At 42.2% G+C, this 23,387-nt stretch overlaps 1 protein-coding gene across 2 annotated transcripts in view; it reads right to left on the reverse strand.

The window, feature by feature from the left end:
• TENM4 (teneurin transmembrane protein 4) overlaps positions 1-23,387 on the reverse strand; it is a 2,219,108-nt gene that overhangs the window by 163,567 nt on the left and 2,032,154 nt on the right. For both annotated transcript variants that reach the window (XM_074955672.1, XM_074955678.1), the window contains 3 exons: positions 15,434-15,535; positions 10,602-10,796; positions 5,304-5,504 (listed from right to left, as the gene is read on the reverse strand). In XM_074955672.1, the coding sequence (XP_074811773.1) occupies positions 5,304-5,504; positions 10,602-10,796; positions 15,434-15,535 (498 nt within the window). The remainder of the gene's footprint in view (positions 1-5,303; positions 5,505-10,601; positions 10,797-15,433; positions 15,536-23,387) is intronic.

Consider the following 23,387-nt stretch of genomic DNA (forward strand, 5'->3'; position numbering starts at 1 on the left):
TAGGAATGGAACAGAAGAGCCCCAGCTCCCACCACACAACTTCATGACCATTGATTTTATGTCCCCCCCTATCAATTCTGGATTGCCATAGACACAGCGTAATTTTTCTTACTGCTTTGCCCAGTCCAGATGTAACAGTCTCAAGTAATTGTGACAGACGCCAACTCCGGATTCAAGTCAATGGGTCAATTATGTTCTAGTTACTGAAATTGAGTCCATTGACTGTATGCGAGTCGATGTGTAGCAGTCATTGTTAACTATGTCAACTCTACATGAGTAAATAAATGGACCAGAGAGCATCATTTTTATTGGTGCTTTTTACAGTCTAGTTTTAGATGTCTCAAGTGAAGCCCACAGATGTTAGCTAGAGAACAGGAAACAATGTGCAAATCACTGCGTTACACATTTTACAGAGAAAGATTGAACGAACTGGAGGAGCTAAGAAAGACAGAGAGGTACATAGATAAGACTTTCAGGGACACAGCATAGTGGTCCCATCACCAATCTGACAGCCTTTGTGCCATTGAGGAGGATGAAAGTCTCAGGGAAGGAGAATATCAAGCTGGAGCAGAGAGAAATGATTGCCATAGTTGGGTCCCTCCTTCTAGATGATGTCATGGTATCCTTTCACACTATGGTTACCCCTCCAGAAGAGGGGACCCCTATTATTAGGAAAAGGCAGGTAAAAGTAATGGGGAATTCAATTTTTAGAAATATAGATAGTTGGGTTTGTGATAACCTGGAGAACCTCTTGGGGAATTGCCTGCTGGGTGACCTCTCAGGACATCTAGATAGACTTATGTACTGGGGAGGAGACTGTGATCATGGTACATGTAGGTATGAATGACATAGGGAAAGGTAGGTGAGGTCCTGGAGGCCAAATTTATGGTGCTAGGTAAGAGATTAAAGTCCAGGACCTTCTTGTTAACATTTTTGAAATGCTTCCAAGCTCCTTACACAGGGCCACTTAGAGAGGCAGAAATACAGGGGCTCAGTACATGAATGAGATGATGTTGTTCAGCAGCGGGATTTAGATTTATAATGAACTGAGGAACCTTTGGGGGGAGGAAGAGCCTGTACAGAAAGGATGGGCTCCAACTGAACCAAAAGGGAACCAGATTGTTGGCATGTAAAATTAAAAAGGTCATAGAGGAGCTTTTAAACTAAGGGCTCGGGGAAAGCCAACGGGTGGCAGAGGAGCACATGGTTCAGACAGAGACCTCCCTTATGGGAGGATTTATTGAAGGGAAAACTCTATATCCCAGTAAAGAGAAGAAGACAGAAGTTGATAAAACACAGGTAGGAACTGAAGAGAAAACAAACAAAACAAAACAAACGAGTCCCATTCAACTACATTGCATGAAGACAGTAAACAGTATTTTATAAGTGCTTGTATACAAATGCTAGAAGTCTAAATATTAAGATTCTGGGAAGGTGCTACCCACAAAATACACGATACATAAGATAGTATAGTATCTCTCACCCTTTTCATTTTATAACATGTAATGAATTCCATCAAGAAGCAGAACAGATTTCTCAGGGAAAACTGGATCTGAATAAATATCAAAAGATTTACAAGAAGAGTGGAAGCCATATTATGTAGACCCTCCATAACTTGGATCTGACTTTCAAGCAACTGCCACCATGTTTCCCTGTTCTGCTGAATCCTGATTATCCAAACATATTTGATGATGGCTAAATAGCTTAGAAAACTGGGAGTCCACTGCATGTCAAATTCAATTTTGTGATAAAACACCAGCTTATAGGTGCCTCCCCCATCTCTCCCTTCCCAGGCTAGACAACAAAGAGGTTAAGAGACCTTGCTCTATGAAACTGCATTAGCTGCCAGGCTTGGAGAAGGGCCCTTGGCTGGGGCTCATTAAGAAGTGTAGAGAGTTAGTGAGGCCCTGATACATGGTTTCTAAATTTTCCCTTCTGCAGCGAGCTGTTTAGCTGAACCCTGCTGCAAAGGGACCCCTTTATGTTTGTTTATGCTATCCTGCTGAGAAGGAAGGGATTGTCTGGGTTTGTTTTCCTTCTCCTTTTGACCCTATCAAAAGGGAATCCCCGTGTTTACCTCCCTTCCCAGGAGAAGCAGAACTACTGATTTGCGATCCTCCTGCAGAGGGAAATGAACTGCCTGCTTGCCTGGGAAGAAAGAGATCCCAGAATGACTGTCCCCAGTACAAAAAGAGAAAAGGACTGGTTTAAGATGTGTTTTGCATTTTTCCCCCTCTAAAAGGTTAATGGCCTGAGTGTGGCAGTTGCCCTTCCAAAGAGTGCTCCTGCAGCTGGCACAGACTTCAGAAGATATGGCACTGAACAAGCCATTAAGGTCCTTGTTCTTCCCATAACATGTAGGACAGGGCAGAATTTGCAAACTGTACTGCACTATTTATATACACCAGCAAAAACAAACTCCAAACTACCATTAAATATACAACAGAGCAACACAAATCATTCGACAATATTGCTGACTCGTGTAGAACTAAGCATCTCATCATGCTTTCCTTGTGGCCCAAGACTTCCACAGAAGTCAGATTGAGTCTACCTATTTAATCCTAGAGAGTCATTGATTTTAAGGCCAGAAGGGACCAATAAATCTAGTCTGACCTTCTGCATAATACAGGCCATAGAAGTGCATTCAGTTACTCCTGTGTTGAGTGCAATAACCGGTGTTTGACTAAAGTGTCTCTTCCAGAAAGAAATCTGGTCTTAATCTGAAGACTTCAAGAGATGGAGAATCCACCATTTCCTTTGGTAGTTTGTTCCACTGGTTAATCACCCTCTCTGTTTTCACCCCATGTTCCTCAGTGTGGTGCCTCAGAAAAAACGCTATCCTTAGGAATTAGCAGTCTCTGCAGCCAAAGTCCTTTGGATCTCATTGGGTCCTAACCACATGCTTAACTGCCTTGCTGAATAGGGATTTGATTTAACACGTTTCAGTGTTTTGCTGCATTGGGGTTTTATACTAGTGTGACTGACCACAGAATACAGCCCCTAGTCTGTATATTTTTTCTGTTTTTTTTGTTTCTATATTATAGAACTATAAAAAATATTTAACCAAAGAAACAAAAAAAGAATTTGAGCCATCTTCTTGGTTATGGCCACGTGCTCTTACATATACTAATACTCTTTCACACTACATTTTAATCTCTCACTCATTCGGTGAGTAAATCTGTCCTTCAGAATTCAGGCATCAATCCACTAGAGAGGTCCAGGTTATAAATGGGTGTTTATAAATGACTTTAGCTGTGAGGCAATGCACAATACCTTTAATGTTACATGTGGTTCTATGAAGAATGAAGCCTTGGAGTGATGTTGCTGAAGTTTCTCCTGTATAACCTCTGCCAGAGAAAATTTACCCTACAAGGATTTATGAATGTGGCATAAGCAAAGGTTTATATATGATCTTATGGGTGGTCATATGTAACCAAAGGAGGGGTGTGTGCATGTTTGCATGTAGAAGCAAAAATTTTCCATGCTCATCCTTAAAATCTTAAAACCGCTATGTAATCTCAGAAGAAGAATTCAGTTGTGAATCATGTTGCAGAACTGCTGAAAGCTTTCCTCTCCCCTCCCCCTTACATATGTTTCAGTATAAGAAATCAAAGATGTCAATGCTGGGGGAAAAAAAAAAAAAGAGTAAATCACCCAGTCTGTCCTCATGCCAGTGCAAGATTGTTCCCTACACTACATATGCAGGAGCTTTGGCTAATCTAGTTTTAAATGTCACAGGTGAACGGACTTCCACATCTTTCTTTGGGAGAATATTCTTCAACTGAGTCGATTTCACTTGTAAGTGGATTTTCTTGCTATTCAGTCTAGATGTCAGTTTTTTAAATTATGTCCCATGACTCCTGGTTATACCCTCATTAACCACCTTAAATAGTTCCTCCCCAGCCTTGGAGTTTACACTCTTGAAATACTTGTAGACAGTCAACATGGTTGTACTCGCCACACACTTCAGTAATCCTTTAGCTAAACTATTCTTATTTATTCAACTTGTCATATTTACTCCCACATCAATCCTTCCAGTTCTCTTAAGAGTTTTTTTTTGTTGCTCTGCTACAAATTCATTTAAGTTGCTTGACAATACTGCTCAGAACTATACTCTGTATTTGTGGTTCAGTTCCTCAACAGCTGCATAGGGTAAAGAAACCACTACAGATGTGGTCTGCAGCTGTCTTCTTTATACTTCTTATTTGTGAACACAATACAGAACAACGGCCAAGCAGACTGTTGCTCCAGAGTTCCAGACTAACGTGCATATGGTATTTCCAGGGTGCCATTTAGTGACTGGGTTATTCTTAAAAGAAGAGAGAAAAAGCCTGTGTATCTTTTTCTTGAGTCTCTATTTCAGATACCTACTGCTCGTTTCCAAGAAGCTTCCTGTTTAGCTGAGGAATGAGAAGTCTAAGCTCCAATTTGTTAATAAACCTGGAGATGTCACATAAAAAATGCTCTCTCTGGTAGGTGTTTGCACCTTTCAAATACTTGCAGTCATTTTTGTCCCTTCTTGCATGATCTTTTACAAGTGCCTTCAGTTCTTCACATTAAGGCTTATTCTCTAGTTCACAGCCTACGACATACTTCGGCTACATCTACACTACAGCCGGGATCAATACTTTGAGATAGACCCACTGGTGGTCGATTTTGAGGATCTAGTGAAGACCTGCCAAATTGACAGCAGATCACTCTCCAGTTGACCCCTGTACTCTACCCCCGATGAGAAGAGTAAGGTAAGTTGACGGGAGAGTTTCTCCCATCAACCCTATGTGGTGCAGACCCCGCGGTAACTCGACCTAAGGTACGTTAGGAGTTATTCACATAGCTTGAGTTGCGTAGTGTGGGTCAACTTACCACACAGTGTAGACATAGGCTTCATGCAAACACTAGAGGGAGAACAGACACAAAGCAGAACTGCCATCTCTAATGGTTCTATTGTCTTTTCACTGTTATATGATTGTGAGATTACTAAGTATTCTTTAGTCAAACCCCAAACACTACAAAGTTTGGAGGCTACAAAGTTTTATCAAGAATTAACAACACAACAGGCAGCTATCTGCAACCTGTAAATTAAATTCATAGCAATATAACGAACAATAGTATGCCTAGGGAGCTTTAATGGGGCTATTACTATAAATTCACCAATAGAAGCAGAATTATTTGTGTGGCCGAGCGATAGCAGTTATGCTTCCAGTCATGCCCTACATGTGTTTAACCCAGAAATTCGCAGTGCATGTTTGTAGACCCAACTGCTAATTTTATAATTTTTTTAAAAAAGTCACTGCTGCAGTTACCGATTGAGCAATCGTGTCCGGTCCAGTTAGGATCACAGCTGCAGAGCCCGGTATCAGGCAGAAAGGTCCCATGTCCGGAGCACTGGTCCAAACAGGTAGCTCTTGGTGTCTCGCAATTTGTTCCTCCCCAGCCAACGGAACAGTGACATTCTCCCCGTACGCACACTCCTCGCCCAGAACAAGTGGGATCCATGCAGTCCACTACATTGGGGGGGAAAGCAGAGATAGAAAGTTCCAGAATGACCCATTTTGATATTTATAGTTTACAATGCAGTAGCATCTTGAGGCTGTGCAGTCAAATGAGACAAGGACAGCTCCTGGCCCAGGAAGCACTCAACTACTTTGCACTTCAGAAATTTCTGCACGAGAAATAGGATGGGATTCTGGAAAGGACAAAACGAAAACGAAAACAAAGGAATGTTACATGGTGAAATCCATTCTTATGCTCATACTAATAAAGCATGTCTAGTACCAACTGGAGGCAATCAATTACATTTATAATAATAAAATAAATACTTTGCAACTATATAGCATCTTACTTTATTGTATTATAATCATAGGAATAATAATTATTATTATGAATACATTCAAGGATCTCACAGCACTGTATGGACATTAATTAAGCCTTACAACACCCTTGTGAATTAGGCATATCCCCATTTTACAATGGGGAGACTGAGAATAAGCAACTTGTTCAGACCATTACAGAGCTTGGAATATGAATCCACATGTCCACCCTCCCTGTCTACACAACAGATACTCCCTCCACTCACCTCCATGAAAGGTGAGATCAAGTGGGCTATCAGCTCAACCCCAAGATGGAAATCATTTCTGTTTCACTTATGTACTATAATATGTGGTTACAACACTCTTGTCTGACACAGTGGTTACAATCTTTATTCCAAATAGTTATCTATTTCTATAGAATGGAAATGCCCCTCCCCCGCCATTTCTAATGCAAGTCATGAATGGCTAGATGCTCAGAAGCGGCAGTGATCAGCATGGGCCAGTAGACAGAAAGGTTAACCTTTGTGTTTAGGAGCCACTGGTAATAAGATAGAACATTCATACTGTTCTGTTAGCATCAGTATAATGCCACATTAACACTAAAAGGACTTTTTAAATGTTGTTTTCTGGTATAGGGTAATTTTCAGAAACTATATTAAAACCCATTCCACTGAAAGGGATTTCCAATTTAACTGGGATTTCTCTCAAGATATCAATGTAGCCCAATGGCAGTGACAGTGAATGGCACGAACAGCATCTTAGTTGAGACAGTATTAACATAATTTCTGTTTAATGGGAATGCATTTGAATGGTGCCATTAAGTTGATGTTACTCAATCAGATATTACATTGTTGTGGAATTCTCAGCTTTGGGCTTCTCAGAGAAATTTCGAAATAAAGATTAAGACCCTGATTTAATAAAACACATAAGTGTTTGCTTAACTTGAAGCCTGAGCTTAAGTCCTGTGAACTTCAGTGGGATTTAAGCTCATGCTTCAAGTTAAGCACATGCTTACTTACTTTGCTGAACAAGGATATAAAAGAAGAAAGAGATGAAATGTTATTGACTATCTTTTTATTTCTGTACTTTTATTTAATCAAATTTAATTTTTCATCTTTTTGAATGTTAGTTTTAATAAGGTCAGTCTCTTAATAGAGTTGACAGACAATCCATTTGGGCGTCCTACTTAAGAAGATCCTATTGCACAAGACTTCTATACCACTAAAGTGCCTCTTAATTTAAGTGGTGCAAAGAGGCCTTCTATTGACTGACTGCCCCTGGGTGAATTTCATCCACCAACTAAAACATGCAAAACCACAAGGAATGGAGGAACTGATCATTTATTTATATAAAAGCACATAGGGCAAGTGAGAGGAAGAAATGTCCCTTCAAAATATTCCCATCTCTTGAAACTGTCGGTGGCAGTGCCCTGCGGATCAATGAAAAAGTGTCAGGCTAAGTTGCAAGGGCAGAGTTGCCCAACTACTGGCTCTAATACAGCAGAACACAATGTGGTCACAGCAGATACTGACAGTTTGAGGTTGTTTTCTTTCCTTTAGGGTTAATGAGAATTCCAACCACCTGCTTAAGATCCAGACACCTTGAAAGGAAACACACCAGCCCATTAAGCTACTCTGATCAAATTCCCTGGATTCACAAAGCCTTCTGACTCTGACAAGCAATGGCTCAGCAATTACTATCCTGAGGCATGCGAGGGTATTTTCTGTTTCATAGGTTCCTGGCCCTCTGCTTATAGCTGAAACAACCTTTCAGAATCACAAGATGCTGGAAAGGATGAGCCTATAAATCTCTTCCACTATTAGTGAGCTGGGAGCTAGGGTTCCAATTTTAGCTTGAGACCCTTGGAGCCCTGGCCCTGTTCTTGCTCAGCAGTAATAAGTACAAAAGAGACTAGGAAACAGACTAACAGAATCCTAGGTTCTCAGCAGATGGTTTGAGCACAGAGAACAAAGATCACAGGCTAACTGACAAGAGGCTACCTCCAAGCAATTAATCATTCCCTGTGAAGGTCGATTGGGAAAAAAGGTAAGTTTTAAATGAGGCTCCATCACAGAAGGCCAGCACTCTGCTTCCTCAGCTCTAACACACAAGATTATAGAGGGGGAATGTGTGTGTGTGTCAGAACCCCCCATTTATCATAATCCCAAGACCATTTTTCATGTTGAAATGAGCCCTTTCAAAAGATGTCACAAACAATGGAAACTTTAATCTTGCCCTCAGTAGCCATCTCTCTTTAAGTGTTCTACACTGTGGCAAGGACCCTGGGACAGGATTAGGGACTTATGCTCTCCGCTTTTCTTGCTTTGGTGGTTTTTGAGGATAATGGTACTTTTTTCAGGGAGTTCTGCTTGATAAACTTCACCACTTAGCTCAGGAAGAGAGGGGAAAGAGGGTATAAAGATAAACACAGAAAACACAACAAAACCCATAAACAGTTGAGTTTTGCATATATATTTGTTTTACAGGTTGGAAAACAGCCTGAATTGTCTAATTCCTGTTTAGAAAGTGTCCCATTTATACCTTAAACCTTCTGCATAACCTTTGCCAGTGAGATAAATCAAGCAGCAAGTAATGCTATTGCAGAAACTACACTTTCCCCAATATGCTTCATTGGTCATACAAGTTATTAGACTTATTTAGTACCCAAAAAGTAACTTCTCATTTTTCATTGCTTAAATTTGTTCGTCCCCTGCTTTAAGTCCTGTTGGCTTGGCCTATGCCTTATAAAATATGGGGCAATAAAACTTTAGAAGAGTGAAAAGAACAACGTATGTAAGATTGTTAACTGACGTTTTATACATATTGCTGAACTTCTACGGGGGTGGGGGGCGGGGAATAGGAAGAAGAAACACTAGTAAGAAAACTCACTATAAACAAGGAATAAGGATTGAAGCGACACCAAAGAAACTGAGAAATAATAAAAGGAATCAATACCAGATGTCCCTTCATGAAAGAGAAATAAAAAAGTAAACACAATTTAAAAAAATGTATATAATTAGATTTAAAAAATCCTACAGTTTTCCTACATGGCATATTGCTAGGTTCATTTCCCCCACTCCTCTTTATGGCATAATACAAATTATATTTTGCATATGAAAAACAAATGTATAATAGAAAAATACTAAAACCTCATAAGAAAAATCATGTTCTCTTTGTTCCTCGTTCTTTTTCATGTTTCCACCTAATGGGACTTTGATACTGTCCCCTGCCACAGTGATAATATAAAACAACTGAACTGGGTTTATTCCACTGCTTCAAACGTGGCTGGGGAAAGGAGGTTCATATTAGGAAAAAAAACAGATCTTGCTCTGTGTTCCATACATTAAACCTCGCTGACATCAATAGGGTTACTCATGCATTTAACTGAGGGCAGAATCTGACTGACTCTTAAATAGTTTCCATTTTTCCACTTTTGTTTAGATACCAGTGATGATTTAATAATGAAGAGACAGTGACCCACTTAGTAAATCTTTTCAGTAATAATAACTTGAGTTTTCTCTGCTTCCCAGATCTATTACACTGTTAGCATTTTTTAGCCAAGGTAAGTTCTCAAGAGATGGCTTAGTAGCATGCAATTTACACCATCACTGTATCCAACCAACTGTCACTGAGACACAAGCCATCTAATGCCAGAAGCTCAACCCAGAATTCATTTTATGTTTCTAAGAAGTGCCATTTGGGTACCAGAATCCAGCTCAGGTTATTCTCATTGCCATTGTATAAAAAGTAACCAGCTGAGGGGATTCTTTAGCTCATATTCACTGTAGCAATTGCAGGTAAATTATGGAGTGACATTCAGTCTTGTCCAAAGGTCATGTCTGAAGCCTATGCACCATTTAAGGGGTTGGATTGGCATTTGTGGAAAGATGAATTAAACCCAGAATAAACTGTCTTTGGGGTTTTCTGCATTAAATTTTCAGAAGTGCTACACACTTACAACTTCAAATGAAGTCACAGCGGGAGCTATGACACCTCTGAAAATCAGGCCCTTCTGGAGATCTCTAAAACTGGCTGATAGAGGGATAATTTGCAAATATGGAAACAATTGTCCATTTTTTGTTTTCTTTGTTTGTGTTTGTAAAGAACTGTTGCATTAAGAGGTGGTTATGAACTGGGGAAGATGAACATTTATCTTGTTCATGTTCCATGATGGCAGATAGGATGATTACCTGCACAGAATAATTAAAGTGCTTATCAGCACCATACTTGGGAGTCACAAAAATAACTGTAAATGGAAACAACGTTTCAGGGCTAATGGGAAGTGAAAGAAATTTATGGCAGATCCATTGAAATCATATCTGGTTCTGAAGTTGAGCTTAAATTCATGTCCTGAACACATCTACGCTTTTAACTTGAAAGGAAGCAGGGCCTCTCACATACTCCACCGCTTTATATATGTAAGCAACCATGATCACCTGGCATAGCATGCCAGAAAAATACCCTCTTAAAGTTATTATATGTTTAGATGTGTAAATGGAAATGATGCTTTAATAAGAACATTTGAACGTGTGATCAGATGTTCTGACCCTTCAACCAGGTCGGTCTATCTGAAACATTTGATGGCTTTTCACCCAATTACTGCACAAATATCACAGATAACCACAAGCTATTACAACATAACATTTTAGTGTTCCATCCATCTGTTATATTTCTAAGGTGCCTATTACTGTGGTGTCTAAGTGCCAGAACTATTCAGTACCGTCTTTACATATGTAATTATAGATCAGCAATCAATGCAAAAAAGGCTAATTGAATGTAACTTGCAAATACCTTCTTCGCAGCTCTCCCCCTTGTACCCTGGATTGCAGATACAGGTCCCCATGATGCACGTGCCATGATTATTGCAGGATACATCAATGCACTGGTTTGTTGGAACATCACATTCTGCCCCTTTCCAACCACTGTGGCATAAACATCGCCCTTTCATGTACTGACCATTTCCACTGCACAGTACTGGACAAGATGCTGAGGGAAATGGAAAAGAAACAGCATTAAAACATATTGTACCTATGTTATATGTGGGTGAGGAAAGAGGGGTCCAACTATACCCCTCTTTCCTTCCACTAAGGATAGCTCAAGGACCTATTCTCTTCTTCATATATACTCTCCCTCTGGGGTATCTCAACTCTGCCTTTAACACCAAGGGCAACACTTTTATATGGATCACACTCAACTCTACATTGCCCCTGATTCACTCTCTGATCAGTTTCCCATCTGTCTGTCTGCCTGGAATCTCTTTGCTCTTGGTTCCCTCAGACCTTTGGGCTGTATAATTCCTGATTTTATGGTCTTCAAGTTCTTTGCTGAAATGCAACCAGAATTCTGCAGCCGATTATTCTCCCACTTCAGTTCACGATAGCGCAACGCCCGGTCCCCAGCCACCTTTTATGGCCATCAGCTTCACTAGTTTTTCCATCTCCAAATAAAATTCAAAACTGTCCTCTCGTTTTTCAAAATGCTTCTCTCTGAATATACATCCTGCTCCTTTGGTGCTCACGAACTCCACAGCTCCAGTCTTGGGCTCCCCTATGCTCCTCAACATGACTCTCCTTTACTGCCATGTCTAACTGGAAATGAGATGCTTCCTCTCTTCAATACCATCTCAAAACCTAGAGAGACAAGGTGGGTGAGGTAATATCTTTTATTTGACCAACTTCTGTTGGTGCGAGAGACCAGCTTTTGAGAGAACTCTTCTTCAGATCTGGGAAAAGGTACTAAGAGCTAAATACTGTACAAGATCGCACAGATAGTTTAGTATAACACTGCACATCTCAAAACCTATTCACTTTAGCTGGGCCCCCTTTGCCACAGTACTGTATCATTCCATTTTCTCTTCACTGAATAAAATTAGGCTGCAAGGACACGTGTATATCCCGGTTTTCTTTTGCCCACGTCATCCGAGATGAGAGCAGCTGGATAAGCATTAGCTTTCACGTCTGTTACTCACTAACACATTTTAGTGAAGAACACTATATAGAAATTGTATACAATACTGCCGTCTGTATTGTAACCCACCTCCGCTGGACTTGTGCTGAATACAATGCCCCTACTTTACATTATTCCTGCATTTCAGTGCACACAGGAAGAGATATTCATTGTAGCTAAAGAAATCATCTCACTATCTGTTGCTATCCTCTCAGGATAGTATCACAATGCTTCTCCAGTATTGCTTTCATGCCTCTCATTACAGGCAAGCCAATCTGAGTGTGTGAGAGCATCATGACAGCAGTGGCCCAATATAGTAAGTTACCACCACTGACATTGTATTAAACCTGCTTGGTCTGCAATGGAACATATTTTCCTGATTAAAATACAAGAGATTTACAAGGGAAAGGACCTTGGAAATGCTCGCTTGCTACTAAACAGTGTTTTATTTGCCTGAAATAAGGTACACTGAGAGTATGTGTCAAGTGCATCATTTGCAAGGTGATATCTATGTGCACAGCACAAGGCATAAATTGGGTAAGATGTATTAGGTGCTACACACTGCCCAGAACAAAAGAAGCTCTGTAATTTAACTTTTTAGCTGACCTGACTGAAGGTTTCCATTCACCTGTCTAAAATTTAGAACCCTGAATAATGGAACCTATTTCAAGGTACAGGGAGAAGACAGAGCCATGGTTTTCCGGAACAAGGACAAAGAATAATCCCCTTTAACCTGTGAGACTACACAGGTGCTGAGAAGGATTTACATGTGTTCTGACAAGACAGTTGATCACTCAGTACAAGATCAGATAAATTGCAGGCCACATGTGAGAAGGCTAGAGTGCTAAAGAGCCCTGTGTGAGAACACGTCCAGGATTGTCTCTAAACAGCTGCTGAGAATGACAAGGCAACAGTGATTGCAAAGTCTCCTTTGTTGCATCCCACAATTATAGGGAAAGCAGGGATTTTTGGAATTCTTTAATCCCTTCCCTTCGTACCTCATTTTAAAAACCATGTATTTTAGCTGGACCGTTATAGATGTGGAATCTTTATCATTCAGATTCTAGCCAAACACAGTGTTAAGGATGGTTTTGTGTGCTCCTGTTTAAATTATGGTAATTCCCTTGAACAAATACGATTGCAATGACCCAAACACACACCACTCATTGTAAAGCACAGCACTAGAGAATATCACTGCAAAATACTTGATTCGTTTGCATGGATTTTTACAAAATAAAAGAGCCCCTGTCCCTTGCTCTAGGAGACCCTGGGATCAATCCAACATTCTAGCTCAGCAATATAAATCGAGAAGCCTTGTCTCCCTCATGCGGCTAAAACTAACCACCCAGGAAAAAGTTAATAATGACCCCTTGGTTCAGCCCCTCATCCCCACTTCCAGCTGCTATAAGGCCTCATTGTGTTCCTTCCCCCAAAAGATGAGCCTTGCAGCATGCAATAACAGACCCCACAATTTCAGGCCAAGCTGGAAAGCAAATTCCAAAACTGAATTAAACACATGGAACTACAGCCTGATCATCTTTACTGATCTCCACAGCAGCACACAGACAGAGGTAGTCTCTCAGGTAGGTGGGTCCCTAAGCCATTGAGTGATTTGCAGGCCAAAACCAACACCTTAAACTCCAGCTGGAAACCAACAGGCAACCAAGCAGATCCCAGAGCACTGGTATCATGACTCACAGCAAGATGCTTCCACTTAACAAGTACCGCAGGAACAGCACTGGCTGAAAATCCAACAGACAACACATTTTAACGTGGTGCAACTCACCGCTGCGGTGCCCCCTGCTGGCTGTCCTGGGGATTAGCTCTGCTAGCCAGTGTGCCCTCTTCTGGTGGAGTCTTGCCACCATCACTTCTGCTCCAGGAACCCAGGTCACTCCCAGGATCACAGCACCCTCTTCATGACACAGCCCTCCAGCTATGCCACACTCTGTGCTCCCCTCTTCTGGAAGATCTGCAGTCTGCTGTTCAGCCACTTCTCTCAGTGGCAACTGTGACCTAATGTCTGGTCACTTCCTCAGTGGCAATGCAGGGGGACCCTGGCCCACCCACTACTCTGGGCCACGGTCCAGGGACCCTGTAGATGGCCACCACCTGCTGTGTCCCCTACAGCTCCTCAGTAGATCTTCCTGGGCCACTTCCTGCCGGCCCCAGGACCCTCTTTGCCCTTACCACAGAGCCTCAGCCTGCAAATCCCTGCAGCCCGCCAGGAGCTGCCTTTATCTTCCTGGGTCTCTGCCTGCTCTGCCCAGGGTGCTTGCTGCCTTCAGCCTGCAAGGCAGCCAGTCCACCTCCCTCCTCAAGCTCCAGGGAGTGACTGAAGCTGCTCTGCTCTGCAACCCTTCTTATATGGGCCAGCCTGGCCCTGATTGGCTGCTCCTCGCAGCCCCTCTCTGATTGGCTGCTTCCTGCGCAGCCTCCCAAGGGCTCTATTAACCCCTTAGAGCACAGTGTGGGGCAGGCGCCCCATCACACATATGCACAAATAGCAGCAGTCCCTCCAGATATTCCTTTCCACATGGAGGCAGACAGTGTGATCTGGATCTACTGGGTTTTAGCCACAGCATTTTTTGACAATAAGAAGGACTCAAAACAACCAGATTAATTAAGATGTCCACCCCTCTAAGTACATCTGCTGATGGAGACTTTGCAGATGCCATGGTGGAGGTATGGAGACTCCAGTGATGTTTCTAGCCCTTGTGGTTAAGAAGCTAATGTGAACTGACTGTAACTTATACACTGACATCTACCTGTGTCTGCAGGCAGCCTGAAACTAGAGTTCTCAGAGGTGTGAATTGTCCCATTCATTTTACTGGATTGTGAACTCTGAAACCCACTGGGCCCAACCAGCTGAGCAGAGAACTCTGTGTGTGCATAGAAGGGAAGGGACCCTTGTAGTCATCCTTCCCCCTGGGCTGTGAGGAGGTGATATGAACAGGAGTCTCACACAGAGCCCTGTGCTCCTTTGGGTGCAGGTTTGCTCACTCTCTTTCGGGAACGCCTCTCACCAACCTTAAGACAGGGAGCACTGGCGTAGGGGTGAAGGTGGGTTCCTTGTGTGAGCAGTGCCTGTGTCAACCCCCTAAAACAGGGGTGGGGCCACATGTGGTCTCACATTCCTAGTGCCATGGGTTGCCTTAATCTACCCTTGTCTGTCTTCCCCCACACTTTGGTTGCTGCAGGTCATCTATGGTAAGCCAGGGAGACCTCTGAGGCCAAAGGCAGGGATGAGGGTGCTTAAGGACCACCTTCTTGATGGTGGAGGACAAAGGATCGTTATAAAGTCCTGCTAATCCACAGATAAAGTGGACTGTTGGAGAAAAATAGTACAGCCTTTCTAAGCCACCTTTTCTCAACACATTCCCAAAGAGAGAGCTCCTGGTGAGTCATTATCCTCATTGTTTGCTCACATGCAGCTACCGGGTGGAGGAGTGGGGGGCTCAGAGGTTTGTGTCACTAAGGTTACCACAAGCATGGCAAGTAATAAACAAACAAACCCACAAAGCCAATCATTTTCCACTCTACTGCACCATCACAATCTGCAGCAGGTTTACTTTTGAAGAACAGAACCATGAGTGTACACTTCCACCATGCTGTGAGAATTGTAACCGGAGGCAATGACATGTATAGAAGTTACTGAAACAGATACAAATGCCTACCTCTGCCGCAGTCGGGACCCAGAAAGCCGAGGAAGCAATGGCAGGTCCCAGAAACACAGTCTCCATTCCCGTAGCAGTTACTGGGACAATTATCCACTGATTCTAGAAGATGAAAAGAGAATTGAGATACTTTCTTTAGGCAAGAGAAATCCTCTGTCTTCGACAGAGCCCATCAGCAGGACAGATAATTTAAAGTGTGTACACAATAGCACAGACTGTGGACAGGGAAATGCTCGTCTGAGCCAGATTCTTGAAGCTATGTTGATTTACACCTGCTGAGGTTCTGACCCTAACACTGTAGCCCTGCTTTTTTTATAATTAAATGGTCTGATTCGGAGACTGATGATCAACTACAACTCCCATGACTTCAGCTGGAATTATGGTTGCTCAGCTCCTCTCCAGATCAGGCTCAAAGTCTGGTAAGATACAACAACAAAATAACAGTTCTGCATTATTTAATACTATAAAAAATATGGATCGGCAAACCCATTAAAACAAGTCAAAACTTCACCCAGAGTCTGAACAATTCCTGGTAACTGGTTTCCTCTATTATTTATTTTTCTATGCACTTCCTATTTATGATTTGACTGGAGACAAGAAATACCAGAAACCTCCTGACAGAACTTGCTCTCTTGCAAGATCTCCAGACCAATTTTGCAGATTTAAGAACCTCTGAATTTGGACATATTTATGTGAAAAGAACAGAGTTGATCTGAAACTGGAATTTCCCCTAGTCTAAGTGCACTACACATGCAAATTTGGAAGTTGGAGATGGTAAAGGCCTACAGGATCATCTTATCAATCTCCCTGCTTCCCATAGTACATTTTCTAGTGTGTTGTGTAAGGTGCTATTTAAAGTCCCACACAATGGGACTACCACTATTTCCCTTGGGAGACAATTCCAAGCCTGATATGGTTTCAAGTTAACTCCATAAATTCCCTGACTGTGACAAAACATTAGATCGTCATCTTCCAAGAAAAGTTAATAGGCGAGGAAAATTATGTCTAGTGCTTTCTGTTTTGTTACAATGCCAGCTCAGAGCATAGAGTTTAATGTCTGTCTTTAATAAAAAGAAGCACATGACTTATTAAACCTTATTTTTCAATGGCAAAGGAAATGAAAACCACTCTTCTCTTAACTAAAGTGTGTGTAAAGGTAGTATAGTTTTGTGTGTCCCGCTTGGAAAGATGACAACATATCACAGTTCATCCCAGACTACTATTTCAGATTTCCTCAAAGTGAAATGCATGTTATACTGTATTACTATTGGGTTCAGTTATATAGGTTGGGAATGGTGGAGCACTGACAGTAACTCTGCACTCTCAGTATGCATCCGATGAAGTGAGCTGTAGCTCACGAAAGCTCATGCTCAAATAAATTGGTTAGTCTCTAAGGTGCCACAAGTACTTCTTTTCTTTTTGCGAATACAGACTAACACGGCTGTTACTCTGAAATCTGCACTCTCAGGTGCTTAATTCATAGGGCCTTGTGGTAGCAAACCTAGATGTAAACTTCCTGTTCTTCTAATCAGCTGAAACATCTGGAGCCAAGAGTGGCATTAGTTTCTGAACTAGACAGAAAGGAAGCCTATTTCTGATTGGCTCTGCCCTGATTGATAGGGACGCCTGAAGGCCACAGTAATGGACAAGGTGTAATTTAATCATCCATAGAGTGCGATCACAGTTTTAAATAAAAACTGAGTTTCAGGCATTTGTGTTTTAGGACTCCACCTATAGTTCCAATAAGTCCTGAGCTTTATTGTGCAGGTAAAGAAAGACTTATCACTTCTCTGACACTGAGGTTCTCATGCTAAGCAGACATCCACTTTATGGTGTATGGAAATAAGACCACAGTTTCTAGTTAACACTCTGGGTCTGATTCACCACGCTGTTAATCCAGGGGAGTAATGCAGTAGTAATGCAGGCACTCAGGACCTTTATCAGTTTTGACATTGCTGCAGCCTTCATCGATAGACTTACATATCTTTCCTGACCCCAATTAAAATTTCAATTTAGCCTATGAATAGTTGCTTTTCATAACTTTATTTATGATGCTTGTTCATATAGGTGTGATTCCATTCCATTGCCACAGCAAAAGATCCTTGTCAGGAATTTTTGTTTTCAGTAAAATTTTCTTAGAACAGAGGTTGACTGATTTTTACATATTTTATATACATATAAGGGTCCGATAGAGAGATCTTAGCTTACCATTATGGTCCCAATTCTGTAAGCTTCATTCATGCTGAGCAGTATTTACACATGCATTTCCCTTGAAGGTAATGGGAAACAGGGATACTCATTTAAGTACTATTCAGCATGATACAAGTCTCAATGTTAATAAAACACCCACGGAATAGGGAAATTTCCCATTCTTTTCAAGTTATGATTTTCAATGACTGAACAGAGAAGTTGCAGAGGAGGAGGAGGTGGGTCCTTACAACTGTGAGGGGGCATGGAATCTTCTGCATGTAAGAAAACAATCAGTACAAACAACGAAGAGCACAGTCAGCATCTAAAGCACAATGCACCATTAGGCTTAGAACCCACGACCTTTGCTCCAAAACCACAGGCACCTACCACTTTACCCATTAATTAAAGAACAATCTCCATTAGTTACAGTAGTATTTAGAGTTTCTATTCTCTCTGTGACTGACACTAATGGGCAGCATGTAGTATTCACGTACAATTGTAAAGACCTGGCATTCCACATAACAGAGGGCAGGGAAACACATACATAATGACCCATGTATTAGATACAACCTTTCCCTCTCATGTATACTCAAAGTGGTATCATGATTTACCACTTTCTGATTTCCCAGAATGCTACTCTGCAAGTGTGGCCTCACCACAAGTTACATCTTGACCATATTACTGAAATTCTGCTCCAGTTTTCAAAGGGAAAGGACACAGTCCTTATAATCGCAATCAAAGCCAGACAATAATTCAACACTTAGGAGAAAATTCACAATAGCAAATACTCTGTAGAGTACCTCCTCGGTTTTTAATTATGTGTTGACTACCCCATTCCACTAATAAGAAGCTAGGTCCTTAAAATCACTTTGTCACGGTTAAATGCTATCTGAGGTGTTAAATTTTTCTAATGAGTCTGAGAGTGACACTTACTATAATGCCCTCATTTTATGCACATTAGCTTTTCTGCATCATTGTCTTGAAGTAACCTCTTCCAGGGAGACAGAAAGGCCTGGAGAAGACTAAAAAATTGTTCCCTCAGTGGCTGGTGCCATGTAATTGTGGCTTGGCAGCCAAGAATATGAACCTGGCTGGTATAACACAGGGCTATTAAGGTCCCTACATTCTTCCAAAAGCTCTTTGACAATTGAGACCAACTTCTTGGCAACAAGAAAGATCCATGCTACACGATCATCCTGTTTGCCCGAATCAGGGTAGGAAAGGAAGCTGCTTCCACGTAGCTCAAAAAGTATTTTCAAACAGTAGGTGCTAAATGGACATGCTCTTCCTTCACTATCTCTGGTGAGACCAAACAAACACTGTGACTGGGGGGCTAAGCCAGCAGAAGTCTAAGAGCTGCTGCCCAGCAGTGGGATATTCACCATTCATTTCACTTCTATTCATTCCAGAATGTGGTCCTACTCAGGTTCTCCAGAACGCTCCTAAACTGGGTGCTCTTTTTAATTTGGAAGCAACAACAAAAATCACATCTACCTAAAGCTCCTAAGAAATCCTGCAGTTGCATCACAAGGCTGGATCTGGTTTCAGGGGTTAGAAGTCTACATGAAAAATCTAGCAGCCTAAAGTAAAGTTTTACTAAGTTCAGTCAGTCAGGGATTGTCTTAATGTTTGCAGGAGCCATAGCTCCTGAAGGACTGAACAGGGCAGCATGTCAGCCACCCTCTGCATCTCTTTCTGATTCCAATGCCAGAGGAGATTGGCTCACCATGTGAGTTGCCAAGTGAGAACAAGACCACAGAGCACCTAAACGCTCATGCCTAAAGCCAGCCTACTGACAGCATGGAAACATAAGAAGTGTGTGTCCTGAGCCACGGCACCAGCTCAAATCCTGTTAGTGTGACAATCGTACAGCTTCCACATACATATTGTTCTACCCATAGCCTGGAAAATAAAAACGAGGTGAAGTAAGATTGTTTTAAGAAAGTATGGGAAAAGACAAAACCACACGGAAATATGAAAAATAAAACAACTAAGTTTGCACACATGTGGCAAAAGAGAGGACTTGGCTAAAACTTCAGTGGTTGCTATGATCAATTACATTAGTAAACTCCATAAATCACCAAAGCCAGTTGCACTGGGCAAGTGTTTAAAAGCACTCTTCTCCCTTAAGTATGCCCATATACCATAATATTAGTTAGGTGTATGTTTGAGTTCCAGTATCCATCCTAACCCTTATTTTTCAGCTTTGTCGTAACTATACGCATATCCCTAGGTATGTACAATATTATACTTGACACTCTAACTCAGTGGTTCTCAACCTTTCCAGACTACTGTACCCCTTTCAGGAGTCTGATTTGTCTTGCGCACCCCAAATTTTACCTCACTTAAAAACTACTTGCTTACAAAATCAGACATAAAAATACAAAAGTGTCACAGCACACTGTTACTGAAAAATTGCTGACTTTCTCATTTTTACCGTATCATTACAAAATAAATGGATTGGAATATATTGTACTTTCATTTCAGTGTGACACTTGAGCCTGTTTTTCACTCAGGAGCCTTGTCAGAAGCCCGAGCCCCACCACTCGGGGCTGAAGTATGTAACTTAGCCTGGTGGGGGCCTCTTTGGCGTGGCGTCCTGGGCAATTGCCCTGCTTGCTACCCCCTAACACCAGCCTTGCACTTGCAACCCCCTTAAACCTGTCCCATCATCCCCCTGGGGATCACAACCCCCAGGTTGAGAAACACTGATCTAGGTGAGTTGAGTACCCCCTGGAAGACCTCTGTGTACCCCCAGGGGTACATGTGCCCCTGGTTGAGAACCACTGCTCTAACTAATTCTATGCAACCGTGTAGAAGATTGTAGCAATGCTCTCTTTAAAGGGTGTCCAACTTCAATGTGATACCCTGGCCACATTTTTAAAAATATATATATTTATTGTTTTTAGTCTGGCTCCCATATCTTCCTAGTGATTCCCCAACATTTTACTACACCAGCTAGTGAGGGACCAAGATTGCCAACTGCAGGCTCAGCCAAGCCATGCATAACCCCAACCTATGATTTTGCTATAATGGCCAAAGAGAACTTTGAAAACATTGTTTCCTTGCCGCCTTCCAAAACCAAATGGCAGCATGAGTGACTTTGAGAAAGCGAGCAGATCCTACCCGGCCGGGGCAAATCAGCAAAACTTAAACGGCTTGCCTCGGAATGGAGACCACAGGAACTCAAATGTGGAAGCATGCTGAATCATCCTGCCAGCTTCAAAATCTAATTAGCCACTGAAAAACAAGTTATTTCCTGAATAAACATTGTAAACATTCAGATCTCCTCTGAGATGAGAAATAAATGACATAATGAGACTCACTGCCTGTAGTTCCGCATTGTTGGGAAACAACAGAAGCAAGAGCGTCTCTGAGACATGAGTTACTCTCACCCCACAATACACACCAGTCAAACCCACCTCGCTCAGGGAGAGGGGAAGGATTTGCAAAAGTGTCTCAGATCTATAAAAGCAAGAGGTGGAAAATATCTATTAGATAAGAACACACCTGTTCCAGAGATAAACTGCTCCCCTACTGCACACTTTCAGCATCTTCTGCAGTATAGTTTTAATTGTTTCAATTGATAAGAGGCCAGATCCTCATCTGGGGTACATCAGCATAACTCCATTGGCCACACTGATGTATATCAGCTGAGGATCTGGCCCTGGTTTTTTGATCAGGTCTCATATGAAACTCTGTCAGTCTGAGCGAGCTCACAATTAGGAAGTTACTGGAAATTCAAACTAAATTTTTCATTGTATAACTTCATCCTATTACTTGTCTTTCCAGTGCAGCCTCTCTTCATTAAACGAGAAAATCTAGACGCCATTTTGCTGTCCGTACCAATAATAAGACTTTGTTCTATACATGTCTTTCATCCAAAGACCTCAAAGGGTTTTAGTAAAGGTCAGTCCGTTACTATTTCCATTTTACAGATGAGAAAACTGAGGCACAGACCAGTTATACTAATTATACAAACATTACAAAGTGACACAGTGACAGAGGCAGGAACTGAGCTGATGTTTTCTAGCTCCCAGGCTGGTGGTCTGTTCAGTGGATCACTTTGCTTCTGACAAAGAGATGTGCAAAGGCCAAATGTATTGTGGTGAGCTCTATAACATCTATCACTCTGGCCTACAATTACCTATGTGAATTACCTTTATTCGGATGAAATACAATAAATATATTAAAGAGCTGGACAAATTGCTCGACTCTGGATAGATTTTTCTTTCAGATAATTACCGTGCTCGTTGGTCAGTCGTATTGCTATTTTAACTGTATATCTTTCTTATTTATTTATTCAGCTTAATAACTCGGGTCTATATCTTTGGGCCAGAGGCCAAGGCAGACATCTAGCTGACACCAAATCCTATTAGAGGCTGCAGTAACGCAATTATATGTTAAAGTTAAATATTTTATAGCTACGATAGCCACCAAGCATCATCGCTCCCTAGGCAGTTAGAGGGAATTATCTACGGGCAAAGAAAAACTAGTTATCCAGCAGGCAATGGAAAGTAGTAGCTTTCATAGGAGTTAATAAGTACCAGGGCTGTTTTCTAACTACTGATTAAATTCCACTCAATGCAGATACTCCAGCAATTTCTTTTGGTAACATCCCCAGACTGCGCTTTTGAGCTGGGGCTGTCCAGCATTTGCTATATCTAGTAATAACACTTTGCACTAAGTTAGCACCTTTAATCTTATCAACAAAAAACATGATTTAATTAATCAAACCTGGTGCCAACTCCTATGAAGTAGATACAGTGAGTAATGTCAAACTTTTGTACAGCTGGGTAAATTAAGGCACAGTGAGTATGCCTACGTGGTAGCTGCCCAACCGTGGTAGCATAGTACTCCAGTCGTGGAGCACCCACAGGAAAAAATTAGTGGGTGCTTAGCACCTACCAGCAGCCAAGCTCCCCTCTCTTCTCCACTCCCCAGCACCTCTCACTTGCCGGTTGCCCTGTCGATCAACTGCTCCCCCTCCCTCCCAGTGCCTCCGGCCTGCTGCAGAACGCAGTATGCAGGAGGTGCTGGGAGGGATGGGGGAGGAGCAAGGATGGGGTGTGCTCGGGGAGGGGGCAGAACCGGGCAGGAAGAGGCAGGACTGGCAGGAAGAAGTGGGGCTGGGGTTTGGGGGAACTGGTGGAGTGGGGGCGGGAAGAGGTGGGTGCTCGGGGGAAGGGGTAGAGTGGGGGCAGGGCCTGGGGCTGAGCAGGGGTTGAGCACACCCAGGGAAAGTTGGAAGCCGGCGCCTGCGTGTGGTAGACTGACTTGTGCTAGCAGGGTTCAAACTAGCACAGTAAAGACAGCAGTGTGACATTGGGGTACCTGGAGGGACTTAGGCTAGCCACCCTAGCTTGAACCCAGGCTGTTGGCAGTGGAGAATCCACCACGACACTTGGTAAAACGTCCCAGCGGTTAACCACCCTCACTGTTAAAAATGTACAACTTATTGCCAGTTGGATTTATCTTCGTTTAGCTTCCAGCCACTGGATTGTCTTATACCTTTCTCTACTGGACTGAAGAGTCCAGGATGAGCCTGAGCTTGGGTGTCTAGCTCAAGCCCCTGACGGTCCCACAATGTCCATACTGCTATTTTTAGGGTGCTAGCTTGGGCCCTGAAAGTGTGAATGTGTCTACCTGCATTGAGCAGCTCACTCCCAGCTGCAGTGTAGACATATCCAGGGAGGTTAAATGACTAGCCTACGGACACACAGCAAGCCAGCACAAGACTAGGAATCCTGATTCCCTGTTCTAT

The sequence above is a fragment of the Natator depressus genome, chromosome 1 (assembly GCF_965152275.1).
Source record: "Natator depressus isolate rNatDep1 chromosome 1, rNatDep2.hap1, whole genome shotgun sequence".
NCBI classification, from domain to species: domain Eukaryota; kingdom Metazoa; phylum Chordata; order Testudines; family Cheloniidae; genus Natator; species Natator depressus.